The 24,168-nt window shown below is 30.1% G+C and overlaps 1 protein-coding gene across 1 annotated transcript in view; it reads left to right on the top strand.

Annotated features, from left to right (window-relative positions):
* Window positions 1-24,168, top strand: part of LOC113385582 (putative sodium-coupled neutral amino acid transporter 11) — a 75,048-nt gene that overhangs the window by 9,446 nt on the left and 41,434 nt on the right. Inside the window, exon 2 of the mRNA XM_026623432.1 lies at window positions 11,961-12,020. Within this exon, the coding sequence (XP_026479217.1) occupies window positions 11,961-12,020 (60 nt within the window). The remainder of the gene's footprint in view (window positions 1-11,960; window positions 12,021-24,168) is intronic.

The following is a 24,168-nucleotide window of genomic DNA, read 5'->3' as shown; positions in this document are numbered from 1 at the left end:
ATGATTCAAAGAACTATTTGCTTGTTTTAACAAAATAATTGATTTTGCAAAAAAAATTTTTGTTTCAAATTTTTTTTTCAAAAAAAATTTGTTTTTTGTATATCGAAAATAATTCAGATTTTATTTTTACTTTTGACTAAAGTTCTAAAATACTTTAAACAAATAATTTTAATTTTGCAAATCAGTTTATATAATTCTTATAAATATTAGACATTGTTAAAATATTTATAATAATCTATTTGAAAACATTCAATATTTCTCGAACATTTTGTTACGGTACGGGAAGTTCCAGCAATTTTAAATTGCTGGAACTTCCACTAGTTTAAAATTGCTTTTTTAATCTATTCTACTTTTTGTTTATTGTTTGCACTTTTGCAAATGTACAGGTTCATTTGGTTCTTTTTACCCGACCCACAAGTAAGCTTTTATAGAAGTTATATAAAAAAACCTATTGAATCTAATTTGAAAAGAACAATACTTATTATAATATAATTAAATAACAAATATTTAAAATTTATATTCATGTATTATAAACTAAACAACAGCTCAAAACCAAAAAAAAAAAACTAGAAAAAACAACTCTTGTTATGAAGATTGATACATGATCCTTTATTTCCTGACAGCGACATCGTAATAATTGAGGTGACGACAGGTTTCACATCTCTTGCCTACTACTTTAAAATAGTAGTGGTAAAAGACTCTATATTAACTTCCCGTAGGGTAGTTTTAGTAATGGGCCGAAAATGAAAATTTTTGCATTTCTCGACGTTTTGAAGGTTACAGAACATTTTGGCATATTTCAGAAAAAATGGATGTGTCTGTCTGTTGTGTGTGTGTTTTGTGTGTCCGTATTTTTTCGTTCACGTTGTCGGGCGCATGGATCAACCGATTTGAATGCTTTAAAAAACATTCTATTTCTATTGATGAGGAGACGTGCTGATTAGTTTTTGGCAAAGGCAGGTCCAGCCGTTACGAAGATAAAAAGCAAAGAATGCAGAAATTAGAAATCGATTCGAGAGAACGGAGCATCCGATTTGAATGATCTAAAAGACATTTAATTTATAATGATTGGGAAAAGTGGTGATTAGTTTTTCTCAAAGGCAGTTCCAGAGCGATTTTGGAGATACCGAGCTAAATGTACAAAAAATGGCAGTTTTTGAGAGATCCGATTTGAATGATTCAAAAGCTTTTTGCTTGTGTTAATGAAACAATTGCTTTTGGAAAAAAAAATCATTTCATTTCATCGTTTGTATATTGAAAATAATTTATATTTTAATATTAATTTAGGTTGAAGTTCTAAAGCTTACTTTTATACTGTGAGTGAATAATTTTAACTTTGTAATTCAGTTTATATAAATATTAGACGATATTACAGAATTTATAATAATTTATTTGAAAACATTTAATATTCCTCCAACATTTCGTTACGGTACGGGAAGTTTCAGCAATTTGCCTTAAGGCACGATGCCAGACAATACTAGTTAAGTTTTTCGTTACTTTATGTGATATTTTGAAAGTGTTCAGTATGAATATATCACTTATCAATATGGAAGCAAAACCAATTGTGCATTGACTTTCAGTAACAACGTATAGAGTTATGAAAACCCTTATTTTTTGAATATAAATAAACCACTTCATAAAAATGCAGAAAACTCGAGTAAATAATAGCACGTTATCATTCACTCTTGTTAACGTTAGGTTTACATAAGAGCTTTGTTAAAATCGTGAAAATAAACGCCTCTGCCTCTGCGTTCGTATTACCGCTCTATAAATACAGTGGAAATCTAGCTGGGGAAATTGTGGGCGCTATATCATGGTTTATATAGTTGTTTATTCGGCACTTAAAACGTCATACATATTTCATAAATACGATTTGGTAAACATGAAATCTATTTATTTTAATAATTCATAGGCTTCACTGGAAACGTGTCAAATTAGCCACAAATTGCTTTCGAATTAGAAATGGTCAATCATTAGATCGAGGAAAAAAAGATCAAGCAATTAATTTATGTTTTAGACCAGATCTATTTTGATTTGAAAAATATATTAGAACATTTCAAATAGTATTTTCACCATAGGGTAGATCGGGGCTCAAGGGTCCTCAGGTAAAACGGTCCAACACATCTAACATCTAAAAAACAAGTCAAATACAGTAATGCCCCGCTTAACGCGGGGGATACGTTCCATCGAAGAGAAGCGTTATATCTTCACATGGAAATATTGGGGTTAGGAAAAGATGGCTAGGAAATTGTTTAAATATTGAATTTAAAAAGCATTTTTTTTAATAAAAATAAAGCCAAACATTTATTTCTTGAAGCCCAAATTAATACCACATTATTATTTCTTGCAAAATAAAAACAAAATATAAATAGCAAATAGAGTATTTTTGAAAAAACAAATAATAATACTTAGTCAGTCATATTTACTTATACTTTCGCGTTTTCAGTGTTTTGCCTTTTTGTTTTGAATTTTCAACTATTTAATTACCAGTTATGAATTGAAAATCTTTATGATGTAGTCTTATCATTAGGTTGAAAAGAAAGAAATTAAGCAATTTGAATCTTTTAGACCACACTAGTTGAAGAAATATAATATATTGAACTTTTATTTGATTACTAGCTGACCCGACAGACTTCGTCCTGTCAAAAAAATTTGTAATGTGGCGGTGTTTTGTTCCTACCTTTTTTCTATTCTTTGCAAAAAATTATCTTGAACAGAACCGTCACCCTGGTAATAATTCGGCGTGAATTAAAAATAATTAAATAAAACACTTTAGGCATTTAAAAGTACAATATACAATTTTCCATGTGAGAAACATGGGTTTTCCAAATTAATACCACAAACACTTAATGATACCATAAACGCACTGGAAAATGTAGTCGTTTAATCTCAAATGGCACATCAGTCGGAATCATTGGGATGCTCGGTGCGAGAACATCTTCTACTTTATACTATCTTTTCAATATAGTTGCTTCCATCACGTGGTTTGGTAGTTTTTTTATCGCTAACCTTGTGCCGTTGCAAAGGCGTGGTTGGTCGATATTTTGCAAAATTATAATTGCCGATCCAACCTTTAATTGAAGATTATTAGGTGACAATTTTAGCAAATCCAGCGAGTTTAAAAACTCCGGTGGATCGTCTTGGTTAGTTGCCGAATCAACTGATTCGCCTGTAATTTGTTCTTGAATTTTGAAATTTAATTCATTTACATCAATATTTCTGGCTGCCAATATAGTTGGTTAATTATTAGAAAGATATTTCTATGTTTATATAAATATATTAAAAATTAGATTATCAAAAACTACACAAAATGTCATGACATAGATCATTGTTTTTTCTACAAATTTCGTTGAGTACTCGATTAAAAAAGAAAAGGGCTGTTTCTAGAGTTTTTCTGGCAATTATTCGATATTTTCTCGCCGTTAGAACCATCCTTGGACATGAACTACCATTTTAAAAGAAGAATTGGGCAAATTGGTCCAGGCGTTGTTGAGTTATGCGCTTACCAACACATTTTGCGATCCATTTTTATATATAAGATATTCAAAGCAAAGCTTTAAAAATCATTCCATAGATGACTTGTTTGTTTTCCACATTCCAATTTGTGATTTCCTAATAAAAGTAGAACCCTTAACAAATGTTATTCTGATCTATTTAATCGGAATATTTTCGAAACAAGTATTTGTTTTCGATTTCGATATTTCAGATAATTTTTCCCATAATTCGAAAAATAATTCACATATACAATGCTATAAACTAGAATTTGTATATAAACAGTCGAGCTTCGTGCAGTTCCTTGTATTTTCTTTTGCTGCAATTTTTTTGTGAAATTGGACAATAAAAGTTGAAAAAACGTGAAACTACGATCAAGTTTGTATTACAAGTATCAAGATAACATTATATCGATTTATTTTAGTGTTTTTATATTTACATTTGTCTACAATAAGTACTTTTCCAAACCCAAAAACATTTGCGAAAACTGACAAAATTACCATAAATCACGCCAGCAGTCACTGAAACAAGAATAGTATTTCATAGTTTCCTAGAGGCAGACTATAAAAATATACTTTAACGTTCATTTAATAAATTGATAAAAATAATGTCAGTTAAAGTAAATAGAAAAAACTGTATGAGAAATAAGATATCTATCTTATTTATATATGTCATATATTACAAATGGTCATTATTTTCATCAAACATCAATCTTGTAGTGGTATATAATTCATCATACTTAATTATAACATTAGGGTTAAAGATACTTTTACAACAGTTCTCAATTATGAACTTGCATTCGTATGTTATGTAAAAATGTCAAACAAATTTGAAATGCATTTACTTTCAAAATATTAATAAATTGCTTATTATTAACTTCCCGTAGAGAAAGTTTTTTTTTTTTATTATTTTATTGGCTTTATAAACTGGTACATTAGCCATATACTAAATTACATAATATCTACACTATCTCTTACATATATATCATTGTTTTATGTATATTGCATTTATAATTTTATATTATTAAATTTGATGTAAATGTAAAGAGCTCCATATAGATTGTCCAAAAATCGGAAATAAAAATATTTCCATATCTTTAAGTTTCAAAGGTTTTGGAGTATTCTTGCATACCTGAGAAAAGTGGATATATGTGTGCGTGTGGATAGTTTTTTGTCGAACTCTCAACCGATTTGAATGACTCAAAAAGCATTTAATTCGTAATGATGAGAAGACGTGGTTATTAGTATTTCGCAAAGATAGGTCCAGCTGTTTCCGAGATAAGTAACTAAAAGTCATTCAAATCATTCAAAAAATATTTTGCTTGTGAAAGAACGATTGGTTTTATAGAAAGACATTTTTTTCAATTACAAAATTTAATTTTTTTTAATGTTCAATTTTTATTATTGTCAAAAATTTTTCGATTCAAATTGATTTTTTTTAATGTCCAATTTTTTTCTTGTCAAAAATGATTCGAATTTTAAATTTAATTCTAACTAAAATTCTAAAACTCACATATATATTTAAATTAAATAATTTTAACTTTGCAATTTAGTTTATATGATAATATGAGATAAGTTCCTGCATTCTAACACCGCTTGATCAAGTTTAGTTTTTACTTTTCATATGAGCATATATAATCGTCGTTGTCCAATTTATAAGCTTTTATATGTCTAAAAAATACAAATAATAAAAGTTAGTGTATTTATAATAATCTCATTGAAACTATTTAAAATTCTTTGAATTTTTCATTGCCTCACAAGAAATTTCAGCAATTTGCTTTAAAGCACGATGCCACGCACCGCTAGTTTTAGAATATGTGTCATAATCCTAAAAAAATCATAAAAGGCATAAATTACCATATTTTGAATCGTCGTGGTACAGCGAAAGAGCCGCTGGCCTTGCCATTACTATTATGTTGCGTGCATTCTGATATCAATCGGTATATCATGTTCTGTTTTAGATTTAAACTTTAGATCAAAAGCATATTTTGAAGTAAAAATAGCCATCGCTGTAAAATAATTTAAGTTAAAAATACTAATTTAATGTTTATGAAAATATAATCACAAATAAAAAGTACAACCATCTCATGGCCATCTAATAAAACAATTACTTATTGTCTTAAGGAAACAAATTGGTTAATAGTAACACGCTAATTATTAGTTTAATTATATTGGGGAAGTGTAGGGCTTAAAGTTTTGCGGGTAAAAAGAACCATATCTCGTTTATCCGATGATAAAAAATGTGTAATAAGCCATCAGCCAGAGATAAACGGCCATGTGTCATTTAATTATAACAAAGGTTTTTTTTGAGCTCTGTTATTTGATTCATAAAATCTAAATATGATTTTAATGTAAACGTTATTAACCCTTTCCACTCGTTAATCCCGGCGGCATCCGAGTGGAAAGGGTTAATTGTTTTAAAAGATGTATTGCGATTTTAAGTGAGACCAACTGAACTTTTACACCGGCAAAGATGTAAACAATATTAAAATAGTAAAGGAAAAAGTAAAAGAAAAGTAAAATTTGAAGAAGTAACTCTACATGAAATAAGTAGAAAATTACCAGTTATTTGAACACCACTATTGTGAATGGTTTTGATAAAATATTAATCCAGAGTTATATACAGTGCGATTTTTGCAAAAAATATGCTAATAAAATTGTATTTCACATTGGTTAAATAGTGCTGCTCATATTGTACAAATAAAAATAATACATTGGATCTGTCTGACCCTTCTGGAAAATTTGAACATATAACAAATTTTAGAACTAGTGGTGCATGGCATAGTGACTTAAGACAAATTGCTGAAATTCCCGTATCGTAATTTAAACTTTTGTAAAACCTTAAAAAAATAGATTTTTGAAAATTTTGAACTTTTCGAAAAAATTGTCTCTGAAAAAATAGTTTTTTATTCAATATTTTTTAAGACTCATAATTTTTTCAAAGCAATCGCTCTGCGTAGCTGTTTTAGAGTTATAATATCGAGCCTACTCTTATACATTTTGTCAATACAAGTAATATGTTTTTTGAATTATTAAAAACGGATGCTCCGTTCTTTCAAAAACTGAATTACCATTTTTGTTACCCCTGCCTTGGCCAAAATCTAATCAGCACGTCTTTCAATCAATAGCATCGAATGTTTTGTAAATTATTTTAATCGGTTGGTTCGTGTTGTCAAAATCGTCGACGCAAAATTCTATCCGCACACGCGCACACACACACGCACACACTCACACACACATATACATCCATTTTTGCCAACAAGGTATTTTGTAAGGTATACCAAAAAGTTCAAAAACCTCTGAAACGTAAAGATATATAAAAAAATCATTTTAGATTTTTTTACGATTACTATAACTGGGAAGTTGAAAATAGTAAAAGGAAATATTTCTTTAGTTAGGAATTAACTGAGAATTTTACTGTACACAGTTCGAGAGTTGTTTGGCACGTGTTATGTGTTGTGATATAGTTCATTTAGTTTTGAGTGTATAATTGCCTAAAGCCACAATAAACCTTTATGCCCCGCTCTACCCTATATAAAAAGTTATCATAATTTAAATTTCATTATCGTTATTTTTTATTTGTTTTATATTTTATCTCATGATTTGGATCAAAAATTTTAAGCAAATTATTTTAAAAAAATTAATTAATATAACCTTATTATTAGTGTCAACTTATTTTAAGTATTAATTTTATTTAAATATTTCTTACATTTCTTCGTAAATTTTACTACACTATGTATCCACAATTTTGCTGGTTAAGAGCATGTCTGACATTTCGTTGAACATCCCACGTTCATGTTCTATTGTTTCGCGAAACAGCTCAACATGGAACAGGCAGCGTAAATGGATGCATAAATATAAACATACATACACATAAATACAGATATTTCAATTTAATATTCGTAAAATGTTTACTAGATGTTATCTCCCACACATGGTTCTAATAACTTAACAATACACGTGGATAATTAATAGTTAATAAATGCGGTCGTTGAAAGCATACCATTAATTATTGGGAGGTCGTGAATTATTATGGATCTAGCTTTACAACAATAATATTATGATTTACTCTTTATATGTACATATTGATTATATCAATCTAAATTAACTAAATCATGTAATTGTGATTTAAAGCAAATTTTTTTGCTAAAATGCTAAACAAGTCCTAAAATTAATTAACTATCTAAATGAATTAAGCTAGTGATGTATGACCTTTAGGCAAATTGCTGAGTTAAAATTATTTTTTTAAAATATAAAAGAGAGCTTTAGAACTTTAGCCAGAATTAAAATTAAAATCTAAATTATTTTCGATATACAAAAAAAAAATAAAAAGTTTTTTTTTTTTTTTAAAGGCAATTGTTTTGCCAACACAAGCAGAAAGTTTTTTGACTCATTCAAATGTAGGTTGCTTAGGTCTCTCAAAAACTGCCATTTTTTGCACATTTAGCTCCGTATCCACGAAATGGCTGGACCTGCATTTACTTAAAACCAATCACCACTTCTCTCCATCATTGAGAATTGAATGTTTTTAGATCATTCCAATCGGATGCTCCGATCTCTCAAAAATTTTCTATTTCCTGCACTCTTTGTTCCGTATCTCCGTAACTGCTAGACCTGGCTTTGCCAAAAACTAATCAGCACATCTCCCTATCAATAAGAATCGAATGTTTTTTGAACCATTAAAATCGGTTGATCTATGCGCGGACATACAAAATACACACACATACATCCATTTTTTCTGATGTATGCGAAAATTTTCAGAATAAAAATTTTTTCAAAACGTGAAGATATGCAAAAATTTTCATTTTCGATTTTCGATCCATTACTATAACTACCCTACGGGAAGTTAATAACTAGCAATGTACATTTATATCTAAAGAAATAGTTGGAATTCTGTTGGAACTATTTTCGCTATTCACAAAAATTATAACACACACAATATATTAAGTTGAGAAAGTAAATTGTTAGATATAAATTGAATGCATTGGGTAAAAAATTGACTCAAAATATTATACAAAACTGTTTGAAATTACATAGTTAAATGATTTATATTTTCAAATATTTTAATAGGGCTCGCCCGTAGGTAAGCGGTTAAGAGCGACGGGACTTGTTTCATAGGTCCCGGGTTCGATACCCGCTTCGAGCAGCCTGTTGTCAGGCAGCAGTGACAAAGAATTTTCACTTGAAAATATAGATAGCAATATGTTTCCAAGTGAAAATAGCCCTTTCCCGGCATTGCTGCACCAATAAAATGTCAGCCCTATTAGATTAATTCTAATAACAAAAAATCATCAAATATGGATGGATTGGGTTACCATCTAAAAAATACGAAGTAAGGAGAAGTTTCAGCCCAACAGCTCATAAGACGTAAGGTTCTGATTGCTGTTCAAAAATAATAAAAAATAAAATATATTTTAATAGTGAATAATTTTTCTTGTCTTTGTTCAATTGAGTTCTTTCAAAAGTTCAATTCAAATACAAAAGGTTCTATTTAATAAATCTTTAAATGTGGATTTATTTTTGTTACAATTTATTTTTGTTAATCAAGACAAATGTGGAAATAAAACCCAAAATGCAAAATAAATATTTTTTTCTTAAAAAATACTCAATTTTAGTCGCTCTTCAATATATGATAGGGTTAAGCACAAAAATTGCCAATTTGACTTTCAGTAATTATACTATCTAAATACAATAAACGACCTTCATAGACCTATAAGTATAAATATAAAACTATCAAATTAGGATCAGTTTATTCCTAATTATAATAATATTTGTTTGCTATTTTTCGAAAATTGATCATCGGTTTCCTTTCACCCCAAAGGCAGGGTAGAAAAAGATAACCATGGAACAAGCAGAACCAATGTCTTATTTTTTCAAAGGGAAATATTTTGAATATCACCATAGATCACCAAGAGAGAGGGAGGTTCAAAAATCTTTAAAAACTCGCTCACATGATTAATAAACGTCTCTTTATTGTTCACACATTTTCTAATGTAAATTTTCAGTTGGTTCATTTACCATATCCACATGTAAGCTTTTATAGAAGCTATATATGAAAATTGGTTAAATCTAACAATACCTTATACCATATGAAACAATCGAATAACGTATAATGAAAAATTAAATTTAAGTATTATAAACTAAATAAAAGCTCAAAGCATCAAAACCATAGCGACGTGGTAATAATTCAAGTCATGGCTGGTGACATCTTTTCTCTTCAATTTTATTTAAAAGTATCGTTGTTTTTGAAGTAATGTTCTAAATAACACATACGCGTGTGCAAGAATATATTCTTCTCTAATATATGAATGTTTCGCAAAGGCAGTATATTTTCCTATTAAATGCGAATTGAAGTACCGCCGTTGACCTTATTTATGAGATGCGGATAATGCGTTTTCAGAATTATTGATCTGTAACGAGGTTGTTCACTAGATATAAGTTTTTCCCTTGAGGAAATACTTTGCAAACTCATCGGTTACGTGACTTGATTTTTATAAACATAATAAAGTAAAAGAGAACTATGCATCAAGTAGATCTACATATAAAGGGCATGTCTTTTACTAGAAATTCATTTTCAAACATAATTATTATGTAGAATAATGATAGAATCATTTGTAAGAAACAGAAGTTTCTTAAATTATTGCAATATATTTCTTAAGACATATTTTTTTAAAAAATAAATAAAGCAAATGGTTGTATCTCACTGGTGAGATTTGTTTGAGAACTCGCCATAAAGACTAACACATAGATGGATAATATAATATTAATTCTGATTGATTATCTATATACAAGGTGTCATAGACCAAGTCAAGACGAAATGGGATTATAGAATGAATACTAACTGTCCTGTAAAAATTTAGAAAAATAAGATCGAACCTAGAGCTTCGGTTAAATCATGATTTATCAGTTTTTTATACTTTGAAATCGTATCCCTGAATAACATTTCTGGGACCACAATGAAAAAAATACCACAATTGCTCCAAATTTTCAAGAACTAAGACTTTTAGTTGAACTATGAATTTAAAATTTTTAAAATTGGTCGACTTGGAGAGGTCCTCCTTTAAAAAAATGTACTGAAGTGTGTTGGTAAGTTTCAAAGTTGGCGCATTTAAACAGAATTGTAAATATAAAATACTTAAAAATTTTGAGTAAAAAATTTTAAAAACCAAGAAATGACATTGCTTTTGCCAGTGCATTGTGTGTATGTGTGCACACCCATATATATATATCGAAAAAGCAAAATTTTGAAATATTCGATGCCTGACTTAATGCTATATATTTAGTATACCTTAGAAAACCAAGATATAGTGTATTTGTGTGTCCATAATCTAGACTAGACTTTCTCGTATTTTTATCTCAATTTAATTCACATATTATCACCAGCATTAGAAACAATGTAGCAGTAATTTTGTAGATTGAACAAACATTTGATTTATGATCGGTATTTGTGTTTACTGCGAATATTGACATTACTGTTTAGTTCAATTTTACCTAAGGATTTACTCACTAGTATATAAAATAATAGGTATTCATCGATGTGCGTCGATTATTCGAGAAACTCTTATTAACTATTATTAATATTCAATATTTTTGGCTATTATCAATAGTCAAAAAACCAAGTTCGTAGAAACACACATCGATTCCAATCTCGATTCACCGGTGTAATTACATATTTAGTAGCTGGGTAGTTATTAAATTTATATTAAAATATTCATACTTCTCTTCTTTTAAATGAGAGTTTTCAGACTTAATTCTGCAGAAAGCAATACATTAAATTTAGAATTCTTACTCTACTTCTTATTCTTTAGAGCCTAAAAGCTCTAAAACACATAATTCTTACTTAGGGTCAGAAGCCGTATCTTTATTAAATTATTAGAATTTATCAATTATTAGAATACATTCTCAAATACTAATGCAATTAAATAAATTTTTGTCAAAGACATTTTTTTCATTGAGGTCATAATTTAGGCTTACTTACTTTTACCTACTAAACCAAGTTGATCGCTTCATCTAGTTTCTTGTCATCTTTTATTTTTGCCCAATACTCTAATTTTATTAAGTTTGTTTCTGTATTCAAAAGTCATATCAACAATATTCTAGCCAAAGTGAGCCAAAGCCATACCTTATATTCGCCTAGGCAAGGCATTAGTACTACATTTTGGCGTTGATACTTCTTAAATAATAATGTCTTTCTGGTAAAATTAAACTAACAAATCTATTGAACGATATTCTATGCAATTCTAGGCAATTTTAGTGATATTTGAACTAATGTAATTGAACTTTCATAACTCGTTAATTAATTTAACATTAATTTTATTATTATATTGTGCGGAGTAATAGAACTTAAAATAGATTAACATTTAACAAAAAATATATATAATTTAGAGAGTAGTTAATTGTTTATTGAAAAGATTCGATTAAAACCTCAGTGGTGTATTGATCTATATTTCTTTTGTGTTCTCTTTTCAGAGAAGCAGTGTGGAATCGACGGAAATTCACGCATTCGACGATATCAAACAACTTATAGAGGTGAGGAAGACTTTAATATTCCGCACTTATAGAGGAATTCCAATTTGCACTTGTGTGATAAAGAGACACCTGCAGCGTATTCCCATATATACATACATATACATACACACAAACAGTATATATATATATATATATATATATATATACTAGCTGTCCCGACCCGTATTTCTAAAAAATTTCTAGTATGAAAATGACTAAAAGATTGTGAATGTAGAAGCGTATGGAATATAAGTGAAAGAGACATCTAACACAAATTAAGGGGCCAAAACTGCCGTAAAACATATCAACATTATGGCTAGGTATTTTTATATAGCAGTTTTCAAACAAAATCGTACTAAATACTGCCAAAAGTCATATGATTGCTGTGGAGTCAGGCGTTTTAAATAAAAAATCAAACTTACAAAACGCGCAAATGTCAAGAAAAAAAACGATGTTATTATAACTACATCTTTATGATATGGTTTAATAACATATGAGTGAAGTCGCATTTTATGCGTAAAACGTCTGATCGCACAGCAAATAGATGACATTTTGATAGTATTTAGTATCATTTTCTATGAAAACTGGAACATAACGATTGAATCGGCCCATAAGTTATTGGTTTACCTATTGCAACGCATGCCTCATATAAAGATTTCTAAAACATATTAATAGTCATTGCAAGATTTCATTTAAATTCAATTGGCATATTCCAATATTCAAAGTTTTCATTTATTTGTTTATTTTTTGTTCATTGTTCGGTTATTACCGCGCTTTTCAATAATTTTTGAATTTCAAAGCAATATCGGAAGATTCATTTTTAAATAATGTTGTAGCATGTCTAACGAATCAAGTAAGATTTTAAAAACTCTTGAGGAAAATTTACAGCTTTGCCATATATTTGAATGGTATCTTATCTAGTTCCCTCTCAAAAACTGATTCTTGATACTTTCTTCAGTTCAATCTTTATGAGTATATTCATAATGCATTTAGAGAACAGTGATTTGCTAATTGAATTGAAATTTTTGAAAACATCAAAATATATTTACATATATGATATTTTATTCAATTGAACTTGAATACGTATGTAATATGTTAACAAAAAGTTAAAATTTAGTAATAAACTTTTTGAGTTTTGTAAAAAAACTCATCTTTTCCATCCGATTACCATTGTATCTCTAATTGAGTGGAAACTGAGTGCATTTTGTGATGAGCGCCACAGATAACTGGTTAAGTTACAATGGCCTACCACACAACTTCTTATTAGCCTCAGTAGAGAAAATTCCCAGTGTTACATCGAAAAATATCAGTAGAGAAAAAGAAAATGCTCGGGGTAAAATCATCATCCTTTTTATTTATCATCTTTATATGATTCTTATATTTACTAAACATTTTTAATATTTTTAGAAATTTCTCAATAATTCATTAAAGTTATTGAATATTGAATCATATCCTCTGATAAACCTGCAGGCCTTTTCACAGAATCTCATCTCATATTAGATCATGTAAGTTTTTTAGACGTTCCTTTAAATTACAATATCCGGTCAGAAAACTTCCGATTAACCTATGTTCTGCATGTATGTATAGAAACTAGTCGTGCAAGGCATTATGCCTTTAGGGGGTATTCTAAGATAGAGGCATGAATTTCGACCGGTTTTTGAAGCGCTGTATAAAGGAAACAAATAATATTTTTACTATCGATTTTTTTATTATTTATTCATTGATATTTTATTATTATATAAAGAAATTATTAAAAAAAAATATAATTCACAAAGTTATGAGCAGTCAAAGTGGGGGCTCAAAAAAGAGGGTGTCCTGGCGTGCATGATTCCAACCCTCCTGGTGATGTGAAACATAAAAAATAGATGGATTCTTAATTATTATAGATGCCGCTATCCATATGACCCTAGAATAAGTTAAAAATTTTTTTTTGTTTGAATGGCGGCAGTTTGAAAAAAAATTTTTTTTCATGTTTTTTTTAACAATTCCGATTTTTTTAAAAATACTAAATGAAAAGTTATAGTTTTCGGCAAGGTCCACGCGATAAAGCGACGTATAGAGAAGATCCTCTCCAAATTTGAAGTAAATCGGTTCATTAGAACTCGAGATATCATTACCGCCAGCTCGAAAAAAGCAGTTCCGAGAAAAACGGGTATAACTCAGGAAATAATAGTAATTTTGAAAAAGCCTTTTAATGACATATTTTTGAATAACTAAACTTTGAAAATATGAAAAAAAAATTTCGATTTTTTCAAAATTCTACAGTAGAATACCCCCTTAAGGCATAATGCCATAATTGATAGAACTTTCCGTACCGTAATTCAAAATTTTTAAAAGCTCAGGAAAAAAATACATTTTTGTGGAGAATTTTGATTTATTTTTATATTTTCGAAAGTTTTTAAAACATTTAAATAATTGGAATATTGAAAAAAATGAGAAACAGCCTTTTTAACTTGAAAATTTTGCGAAAGCTGATTTTTTTTGTTTTGTTTTGATTTTATAATTTGAAATTTTTTGAAAGTTTTTAATACCCATTTATGTCAGATGATCTAGAAGACTATCAGAAATATCGGATTTTCGACCGCCAAATTGCATAGTTTTTAACTTTTTTTCTGGATCACTTGCCTTTGCAAAAATTTAATCGATTCATCATTACGTCGATACAAGTGGAATGCTTTTTTAAATCATTCAAATCGGATGCTCCGTTCCTTCACAAACTTAGTTGCCATTTTCTGCACTTTTCACTCCACATCTCCGAAAAGGCTGGTCTTGTCTCAGCCAAAAACTAATCAGCACGTCTCCTTATAAATAGGAATCGAATGCTTTTTTCAATTATTCAAATCGGTTGATCCGTGCGCCCGAAGTCATGGACGAATAGTTAGTATCCATACATACATACACACACACGTCAATTTTTGATAAGGTAAGCCAAAATGTTCAAAAACCTCTAAAACGTGAGAATATGCAAAAATTTCCATTTTCGATTTTTGAACGATTACAATAATTTACACTCCGCGAAGTTAATAATATCATTAGAGAAAAATGATCTCGAAAAAATCGGTAAAAATAATTAAAGTATATAGTTGGAGAATTGATTTCTTATGTATCCTCCAATAAACCTGTATCAATATCACTTAGTAATCGACTATGGTAGTAGGTAGTCGAAGTATCTAATATATTTCCAATTGGTACTTCTATCACTATTTCCGTAGCTATATAAACAAATAGGTAAATACTTAGAGCGGTAGTTCTCTAACCAATTCTGCTCCACGTTTGAATAAACCTTGTACGAGAAACATATACAAATACAAAGAGAGCAAGGAGATTGTTCCGTTCAGAATTTTATTATCTCGTGTAGTTTTTATATTCAGGTCACGCGTTAGATTAACTTTTCTCGCATGTTCTTCACCCCTGTTGTGTTATAAACCTGGGTGCGGTCAACCTAAGACTGCCTGAGAGCTTTTCGTAAGTTATGTCAGGTTTTTACATATGTAATTGTTTCTTAGCTGAACTAAGCCTTATTTATTGTGGCGATAAAAAAGATAATGGAAATATATTGACGTGCTGTCGAAATAGTATAATAAAATACACCAACAGACAGTTCTGTGACAATACATTAGAGCAGTGATTCCCAGCGCACGCCACACTGGGCGCCAATTTGTAAATTTTGAGGGGCAATTTAAAAATTTAGGTGATTTGAATGTTACATAATATAGGTAAAACATTTAACAAAAATGCTTATGAAATTTAATTAAGATCATAAAGTAAACTCAGTAAGTTAGAACATAATATAAAATCTTCGTCCAGCAAGCACCAAGCTTCCGAATGACATTTATTAATTATAAAAAAATCAGTAATAAAATTATATTGAAATTTCGGTTTTTATTACTTTATATAGACATTTTATTTACAATACTTTGATAACAATCTAATAGTAATTTCTTGTTAAAACATATTGTTTACATTTTTTCAGGAATAAAACAATTTGTAGAAGTTAAAAATTTTGTATGGGGGGCATGACGTTTTTAGAAACCTTAAGGTGGGGCGTGGCCCATAAAAGGTTGGGACTCACTGCGATCAGGAACATGACTAGAACAAATTGCAATCAAATATGATAAAATTACTCCCTAAAACTAAGATCAAAATCATAATCAGAATCTTTACTATAAATTTCAAGCTCATTACATGCCTAACTTTCAGCAAATTCATGATTGATTAATGAATAACTGAAACCATTGTTTTACCTGTTAATATTGAAGATGTTTTTATCCGATTTATATCTTTTTTTTTTAGAAAAGCATCTATTAATTAAGGAAACAGTTTCGATTACCTATATATCTTTACATTTCGAGACCTCCAGAACATTTTGGTATACCTTAAAAAAATGGATAGATCTGTGTGCGTGTATATAAGCATGTTTAGATCTCATTTTTTTTAATTATCAAAAATTATTCGAATTTTAGCTTTAATTCGGTCAAACGTTAGCTCAGGTATATACTTGAAATAAATACTTTAACTTTGACATTCAGTTTATATAATTCTTAGAAATAAAAGATGAGGTTCCCTAATATATGATAAAATCTGAGGTCATTTTACCTAACTTTGCATCACCATGATTAGGTTTTGTTTCTTTATGTTTACATTTTTACATATGTGAACATCATCGTCAAGTTTATAAGTACACATTTTGTTATTAATTCTATAAAAAAACGAATGATAGAGTTTCTGGTACCTACATATTTATAATAATCTATGCTAAAATATTTAAAACATTTATTAATCATTTATCCATTTCAAAAATAGCAGAAAAAAAATAATTCTACAATTCTAAGTTAGAAGTAAATTTTACTAAACATTTAAATAAGAGCAGTTAAGATATGGTTGTTCGATATGCGTTCTTTGTTTTGATGTAGTTGGTTCAGTTTTCGCAGTATTACTTTTATTATTATTAAAAATAACAATCCTATAAGCCATTGTTACATAAGCGAGTGAGCAAAAAAGTTAGATTAGAAGAAAGAATAACAATTTAGTTAATTTAATTCCTCAAATGTCTAATAACAGGCACGGAAAGTTCCTGCATTTTTAAGTTAAGGCGCAATGCCGTTCACCACTAGTTTAGAAAGAAAAATCTGGATAAATTTAAATTTAAACAGTTATTCTCCACTTCTGACATCATTAATATACTATAGCACTTACATGCTATAATTAACATACTAGATAAGTTATAATTAATTTAATTGAATGTTATACTTTTCTATAACCAATTGTGATTTCCTTTCGTATTAAAAAAACACTATCTAAATAGTAGTACATGGCATCGTGCCTTAAGTCAAATTGCTAGAAATTCGCGTTCCAAAAATTAAAAGTTTTAAAAAAGCTTTAAAATTTTTGAAAACTTTAGAAAACAAGATTTTTGTGAACTTTGAAATTATTGAGTGTATTTTACTTTCTTTAAAAAAAATTATCAAATTTTGAACTGTTTCAAAGCAATCGAACAGTTAGCTGCTTAGAGACGAAATTTGAAAGCGCGTCAGCGCCGCGTCGCAGTCTAACACATAAAACTATAGATAAAGACAAGAAAATATTATTAAAATCTCTATAATAAAAATTGGATGTGCATAAGTCTAATGATCTGAATTACCATTTTTGGCACTTTTTGCCTCGTATCTTCGAAATGGCTGGACATGCCTTTGCCAAAAACTAATCAACGTCCTTTTATCAATAAGATTGGAATGTTTTTGAATCATTGAAATTGATTGATCCGTGTTCTCGAAATCGTCTATGAAAAATTGTATCCAAACATATACACACAAACATACACACGCACATACATCCCTTCTAAATCTCGTCGAGAATTGAATAGGGCCATCAAAGAAAGTAAACAAAGATGCTGGAAAGATCTCATTTGTGAGGTGGACAAAGACGTTTGGGGTAGACCTTATAAGGTGGTCATGAAACTGCTGAAAAAGCAGCAAGTGCAGTCGCCAACGTGTCCTCATTTTCTTCGGAAAGTTGTAACTGCGTTGTTTCCACAGCAGCGTAGTTTCAGCTACCAGTTGGCATTAAGTACTCTGGATGGCATCCCACCAGTCACTGAAGATGAGTTAATGGAGGCATGTAACCGCATTGGAAATAATAAAGCGCCAGGATTGGATGGTATTCCTAACATTGCACTAAAAACCATCATTAAGGCAGCGCCATCGCTATTTCTAGACGTTTACAACACATGCCTGAAAGAAGGGACTTTTCCCAGAAAGTGGAAGCAACAGCGGCTTGTACTTCTTCCTAAGAAAAATAAGCCGCCAGAAGAGCCTTCATCTTACCGTCCACTCTGCATGTTAGATACGGCTGGTAAGATATTGGAACGAATAATTCATCAAAGAATTGAGGCAGTCGTTGACCCACTTCTGGCGGACAACCAGTATGGATTCCGGAAAGGACGATCAACCCTGGACGCAATAAAGCTAGTTGTCGATACTGCCAAAAAAGCGATCGAAGGAACAAGATGGAAGGGAGGTACAAAAGAGTACTGCCTTGTGGCCACACTAGACATCAGGAACGCTTTCAACTGCGCAAATTGGGACTGCATAATGCAAGCTCTTGTAGAAAAGAATGTACCGGGCTACATATGTAGAATAGTGGCAAGCTATTTTACGAATAGGGTCCTGAAGTATGACACGATGAACGGCCCAAAAGAATATAATATCACCGGAGGTGTTCCTCAAGGCTCAGTTCTTGGACCACTTCTGTGGAATGTTATGTATGACGGGCTTTTGAGATTAAAGATCCCAAGACGCGCCAAACTAGTGGCATACGCGGACGACGTAGCCGTAGTGATTGTTGCGAAACATGTAGACGAAATACGTCATATTTTCGACATTACCTTCGAGAAAGTAAACCGGTGGATGGATACTGTTAGTCTTCAACTAGCTACACAAAAGACGGAAGCAGTACTCATCACCAGCAGAAAAACTATAGAGACTATTAGACTGAAAGTCGGGGAACAAGAGATCATATCACAACCTTACATCCAATACTTGGGAGTGATGCTTGACGCCCGACTGAATTTCAAGCAACATGTGAAACGAGTAAGTGACAAAGCATCTGTAGTGAGAACTTGTCTTGCACGATTGATGCCTAACATCGGCGGACCAAAACAGAGCAGAAGACTCACACTTTCATTAGTGGTTGCGTCAGTGCTCACTTATGGAATACCTATTTGGGCAGACGCATTAGAGGTCCAAGAATCATGGAGGAAAGCTGGCCCCGTTTACCGCTTGAGTGCGTTACGAATAGTATGCGGCTTCCGCACAATATCTGAGGAAGCGGTATGTGTCATTGCCGGGACTCTGCCTCTTAGAGTCTTAGCTGAGGAAAGAAAAAATCTTTACCAACGCAAGAGGTCAACGACACTAAGCGATGATGATCTGAGAACCCAAGAACGTAAAAACAGCATAAGACGATGGCAATTACAGTGGGACGCCGCCGAAAAGGGTAGATGGACGCACCGTCTTATACCTAATATCAACGTTTGGCTGAACAGGAGACATGGAGAAGTCAATTATTATTTAACGCAGATGCTGTCTGGACACGGTTGCTTTCGGGCTTATCTCCACCGATTTAAGCACGATGATTCTCCTGAATGTCCAGCTTGCCAAGGATTTAATGAAGATGCGGAACATGTTTTCTTTGTGTGTCCGCGCTTCAGTGCACAGCGGAATAAACTGGAAAGAATCTTAAAGCAAAGGATTCAACCAGAAACATTGATTGAATCAATGCTTTTATCAGAAGATGCTTGGAACGCCAGTAGTTCGTATGTTACAGAAGTCATCATAACACTACGTTTCATTGAGAGAAAAAGAGCGAATGAAAGATGTATGACATCTTAGCTACAATTAGAAAAAGCTGTTGCTAGATCCTTCCCCGCGAAGTAATGCCTAACGGCGGTTTCCGTGGGGGTTACAAGGCCTGGGGAAAGCGGAGGTTTTAGTCGGTATTAACATCGTTGAGTCCGACATATCCAGACAATTCCACGTCTGTTGAATACGTAAATGTATTTCCTTCGCTATACAAAAAAAAAAAAAAAAAAAAAAAAAAACATACATCCCTTCTTTCTAAAGTATGCCAAAATGCACAGAAAGTAAAGATATATAAAAAATTATTTAAATTATTATATCAATTTTGGAGTTAAATAATATAGGAGCAAAAAATAAAACTAATATACTAATAAACTGCTCTATAAATTTTTTTTTTTACTTCAATATCATATAACCGTTTCATTGAGTAATTATTACGTGTCATTTATTGCGCCATAAAGCGACTTTTTTGACACTTAAAAGCTAAAAAGCAAAACTTTTTCTTTCCGATCAACTCTCGTTTGCCATTAACCGTTAAAAGTTTCGGAGAGAAATGTTTCGACAATAGAACACGTACTCATCATATTCACCCAAAATCATACGCTACTTGAATAACTTCCATCAAGTTATAATATAATATTCAAAAGACAAGTGGAAATCATATTATGTATACGAAACTTTTGCCAAATTTAATATAAAATGAAGGCAATTACGGTATATTATATAGTGTAATGATTACATCGTTTTGAAAATTGACAAGCTGCTGAAATTCATAGTGAATTCATTATTCCGAAGGAAACTATAGTGTCTATCAAAAATACTGGCCGTTCAAATTGGACGAAAAAATATTAAACTAATTTTAAGTAGCATCTTGCCTTGGCAATTTGGCATGAACTTCTCGATACGTATACACAATCAACTTAACTAATAAGAATTGAGATTCAGCTGTTAGGTGAAGTGTTCAACTGTTTATTTCGAAAGAAACATTTTTGCTTTAACTAATAATCAATGCGATTTCCAATTGACGTCTTTTCGACATACGTATAAAATCTGTAATTGTATAAATTAAATTAATTTGTTTAACATAATTTATTTTATCCACTTCGGGTTCTAAAAATGTATTTTATTTAAGTTTATACATCAACTGTAATCAGTAGCTACCTAGGAAACTCGAAACGTACATATTTGCTCGGCATTGATTAATCACTTAAGTGCACGGCAAAATTCCAAACTTGAAATTTTTTTATATAATTCATCCGATTATCGTAGGCTTATAATATTTTAGTACGTTATTTCAAACTACAAAATCGTCAAAAAAAATTTCGACAAATAATTATGAAGAAATTGCCTGACAAATCTTCTCCAATAACTCGGTCATTTCCATTCAATATCAATAAACAGTTTTTAAATTTTTAATATAGATTCAAAAATCTAGGCTAAAACGTGGACAAAAAGTTGTCCTTGTCGAGTTACATCTAATTGTTTTTAAATTTTTGAAATTGGTACAGCCGTCTTTGAGAAAACGTCGACGAAAAGTCAAAAATCAGCCCAAGCACAACACATACTTTTTTCCAAATTTGGTTTCAATTGATTCAGAATGACTTGACATCTGGAGAAAACAAAAAATAGCAAACTGGTTTTTCTATTAATGAACGTCTAAAATTTAAACCTATTCGTTAGTTTTGATTTACGATCTATTAACCCTGTCCACTCGGATGCCGAATATATTTGATATAAATCTCGCAATTCGCGGCTGTAATGGGTTAAAATAGTAAGTTAAAATATCAATAAAATTCTACTAAAGATATCCTTGCTGTACCGTTCTTCTAATTTTTATATCTTTTGATGTTGAAGTCTTTATGTATATAGAAATGAACTTTGATATTTTTCACAAAGAGTAACAGACGATTACGTGGCATCATGATTAAATTTTTTTAAGCTTTCTTAAATATTTATCATCGCAGTTTTATTTTTTTAGTATAATAATATTCTTCCAAATCATAACACATTACAGTTGTTAAATTATTTATGATCTTTTTATCGTTCTTCGGTAATTATTAATCATATATTCTGCTTAAAATTCACCAAATAAGGAGAATTGTTAAAACATATTATTTCTGGTAAAATGTGTATGGATTGTCAAAAGTTTTATCATCATTCGCAGTTTAAATATATTTCCTTTATTTTTATATCATATAACTTCCTGGAGGAGGAGTTTATGTTTTCGCGAGAAATTTCGATTTTCTAACTTAAAGTGGAAATAAATTAATTTTAAAAATTGATAAAAGTTTGAAAAAATGAGCAGCGCTTTTTTGAAGTGTCAAAATAATTAGCTTGTATTAGTTTTTTAATACGATCGACTGTTTCTTTAAAATTGGCAGAGATGTGAAAAATCTTTTGTTCACGTTTTAGCAAAAAAAAGATCCGATCATTTTTTTATCAATTGGAAATCGTACTGATTAGTTTTTTAACAAAGATCAGCCAAAACTTTTTATCGTCAAAAGTTCAAATATTTTAATGAATCTTTATATGGCGATACAAAGCGAGTTATCTAGTCCTAATAAACATATTAACACAAAACACAGAAAAGCGGTTCTATTATGAAAATTATTTAAAATTTGAATTATTTATAGAAAATATTTCTTGTTAATATTAGATTCGTTTGATTTTTCAATTATGTAAAATGAAAATTTTGAACAAAATTGAATAATCTGCATTAGTTTCTCACATTATAATGCTCTACAGCAACTTTGTATGCTTATAAATCACTTGTAAACTAGTGGTGCAATGCAACGTGCCTTAAGGCAAATTGCTAGACTTCCCTTACCAAAAATTATAATTTTTAAAAAAGATTCAATTTTCTTTTAGAACTCTGAAAATATCGATTTTTGAAATTATGTAAAATTTTTGAAAAAAATTGCATGTTCAAAAATTTTACATAATTTCAAAAATCGATATTTTCAGAGTTCTAAAAGAAAATTGAATCTTTTTTAAAAATTATAATTTTTGGTAAGGGAAGTCCAGCAATTTGCCTTAAGGCACGTTGCATTGGATCTCCACAACCGCCAGACTTGCCTTCCCAAAAATTTCACCAGTTTTTCATTTTCTCAATACAAACAAAGTGTTGAATGAATGAATCATACAAATCGGACGCTCCGTTTTCTCAAAAAATCAATTAGCATTTTTGGCATTTTTTGCCGCGTATCTCCGAAACGGCTCGACCTGTCTTTACCAAAAGCTAATCAGCACGTCTCCTAATCCAGAAGTTCAGAAAACAACATATTGTTAATTTTGTAATTATACAGGAAATAAAGTCATATTAGTAAATATATTTCAATAACACTGAAAATTTTCTGGTAGCGAGCGCAACAAAAGACAAGTTTCCAATAATCCAATAAAAATTTCTTTTACTATATTTTTACATTTTTTCACAAATTTTATTATTCATTTCGTTCATAATACTTTTTTCATTATTACTATAAAAATATTACTTCATGTTTATTCATGACGGTTGTAACCAAAAATCTAATTACAAAATGTTGTTAGAGTCAATCGAGAAATTGTCAATCTCATACGAGTTCATACCGCATTCTACTGAAACCTAAAAAAATAGTTAGATAATTATGCAACTAAATTAAAACAGTTTCAACCTGCTGCAACTTCGACGTAATTGGAATGAAATTTAAAAAATATATGTACAGAAGCAGATATACTGCTACTTTTATAATTGCGAGCAAGCTGCAGAACTTTTTGTTTTCTTTAACGTTTTCCAATTCAAACAGCACTATGACCCAATAAGTTTAACTTTTTCTTGGTCTTCTTTCTGAGAAGCTTTTAATGAATTCTTTTTGTAATTTAAATATCTCAGAACAGAATGTATGATAATTATTTTTTCCTGCAAAGTTATTGAATTTCATAAAGCTATTCTTATTTTCTTTTAAGTGAAAAAGTTTGAAGTAAAACAAATGTAATAAATGACTAATCATTTTTTGACTTTTGATATACATAATATATATATATATATATATATATATATGTATATATATATATATAATTGAATAGTCTTGAATTTGATGTTGATATATATGTTTGATTTGAGTTTAATATTCGGGCGTTCGGGTTTATTATTATTATTATTATTATTAAATTGTAAGTGTTTTATTATTATTATTATTATTATTGTTTTTCCATGAAATTTTCTTTCATATAATTTATTTAGTTTCAATTTTTATAGTTAATTTGATTACCACTGAATGATGGCTAAGATGCTAGCCGAAAGGATTTTAAATAAATAAGCTTTTAAAAAAACTCTC

This window comes from Ctenocephalides felis, unplaced genomic scaffold (assembly GCF_003426905.1).
Source record: "Ctenocephalides felis isolate EL2017-DRISC unplaced genomic scaffold, ASM342690v1 CF-g0.4_SCAFFOLD_03571, whole genome shotgun sequence".
Taxonomy (NCBI): domain Eukaryota; kingdom Metazoa; phylum Arthropoda; class Insecta; order Siphonaptera; family Pulicidae; genus Ctenocephalides; species Ctenocephalides felis.
This window is presented reverse-complemented; position numbering and strand designations above follow the sequence as displayed.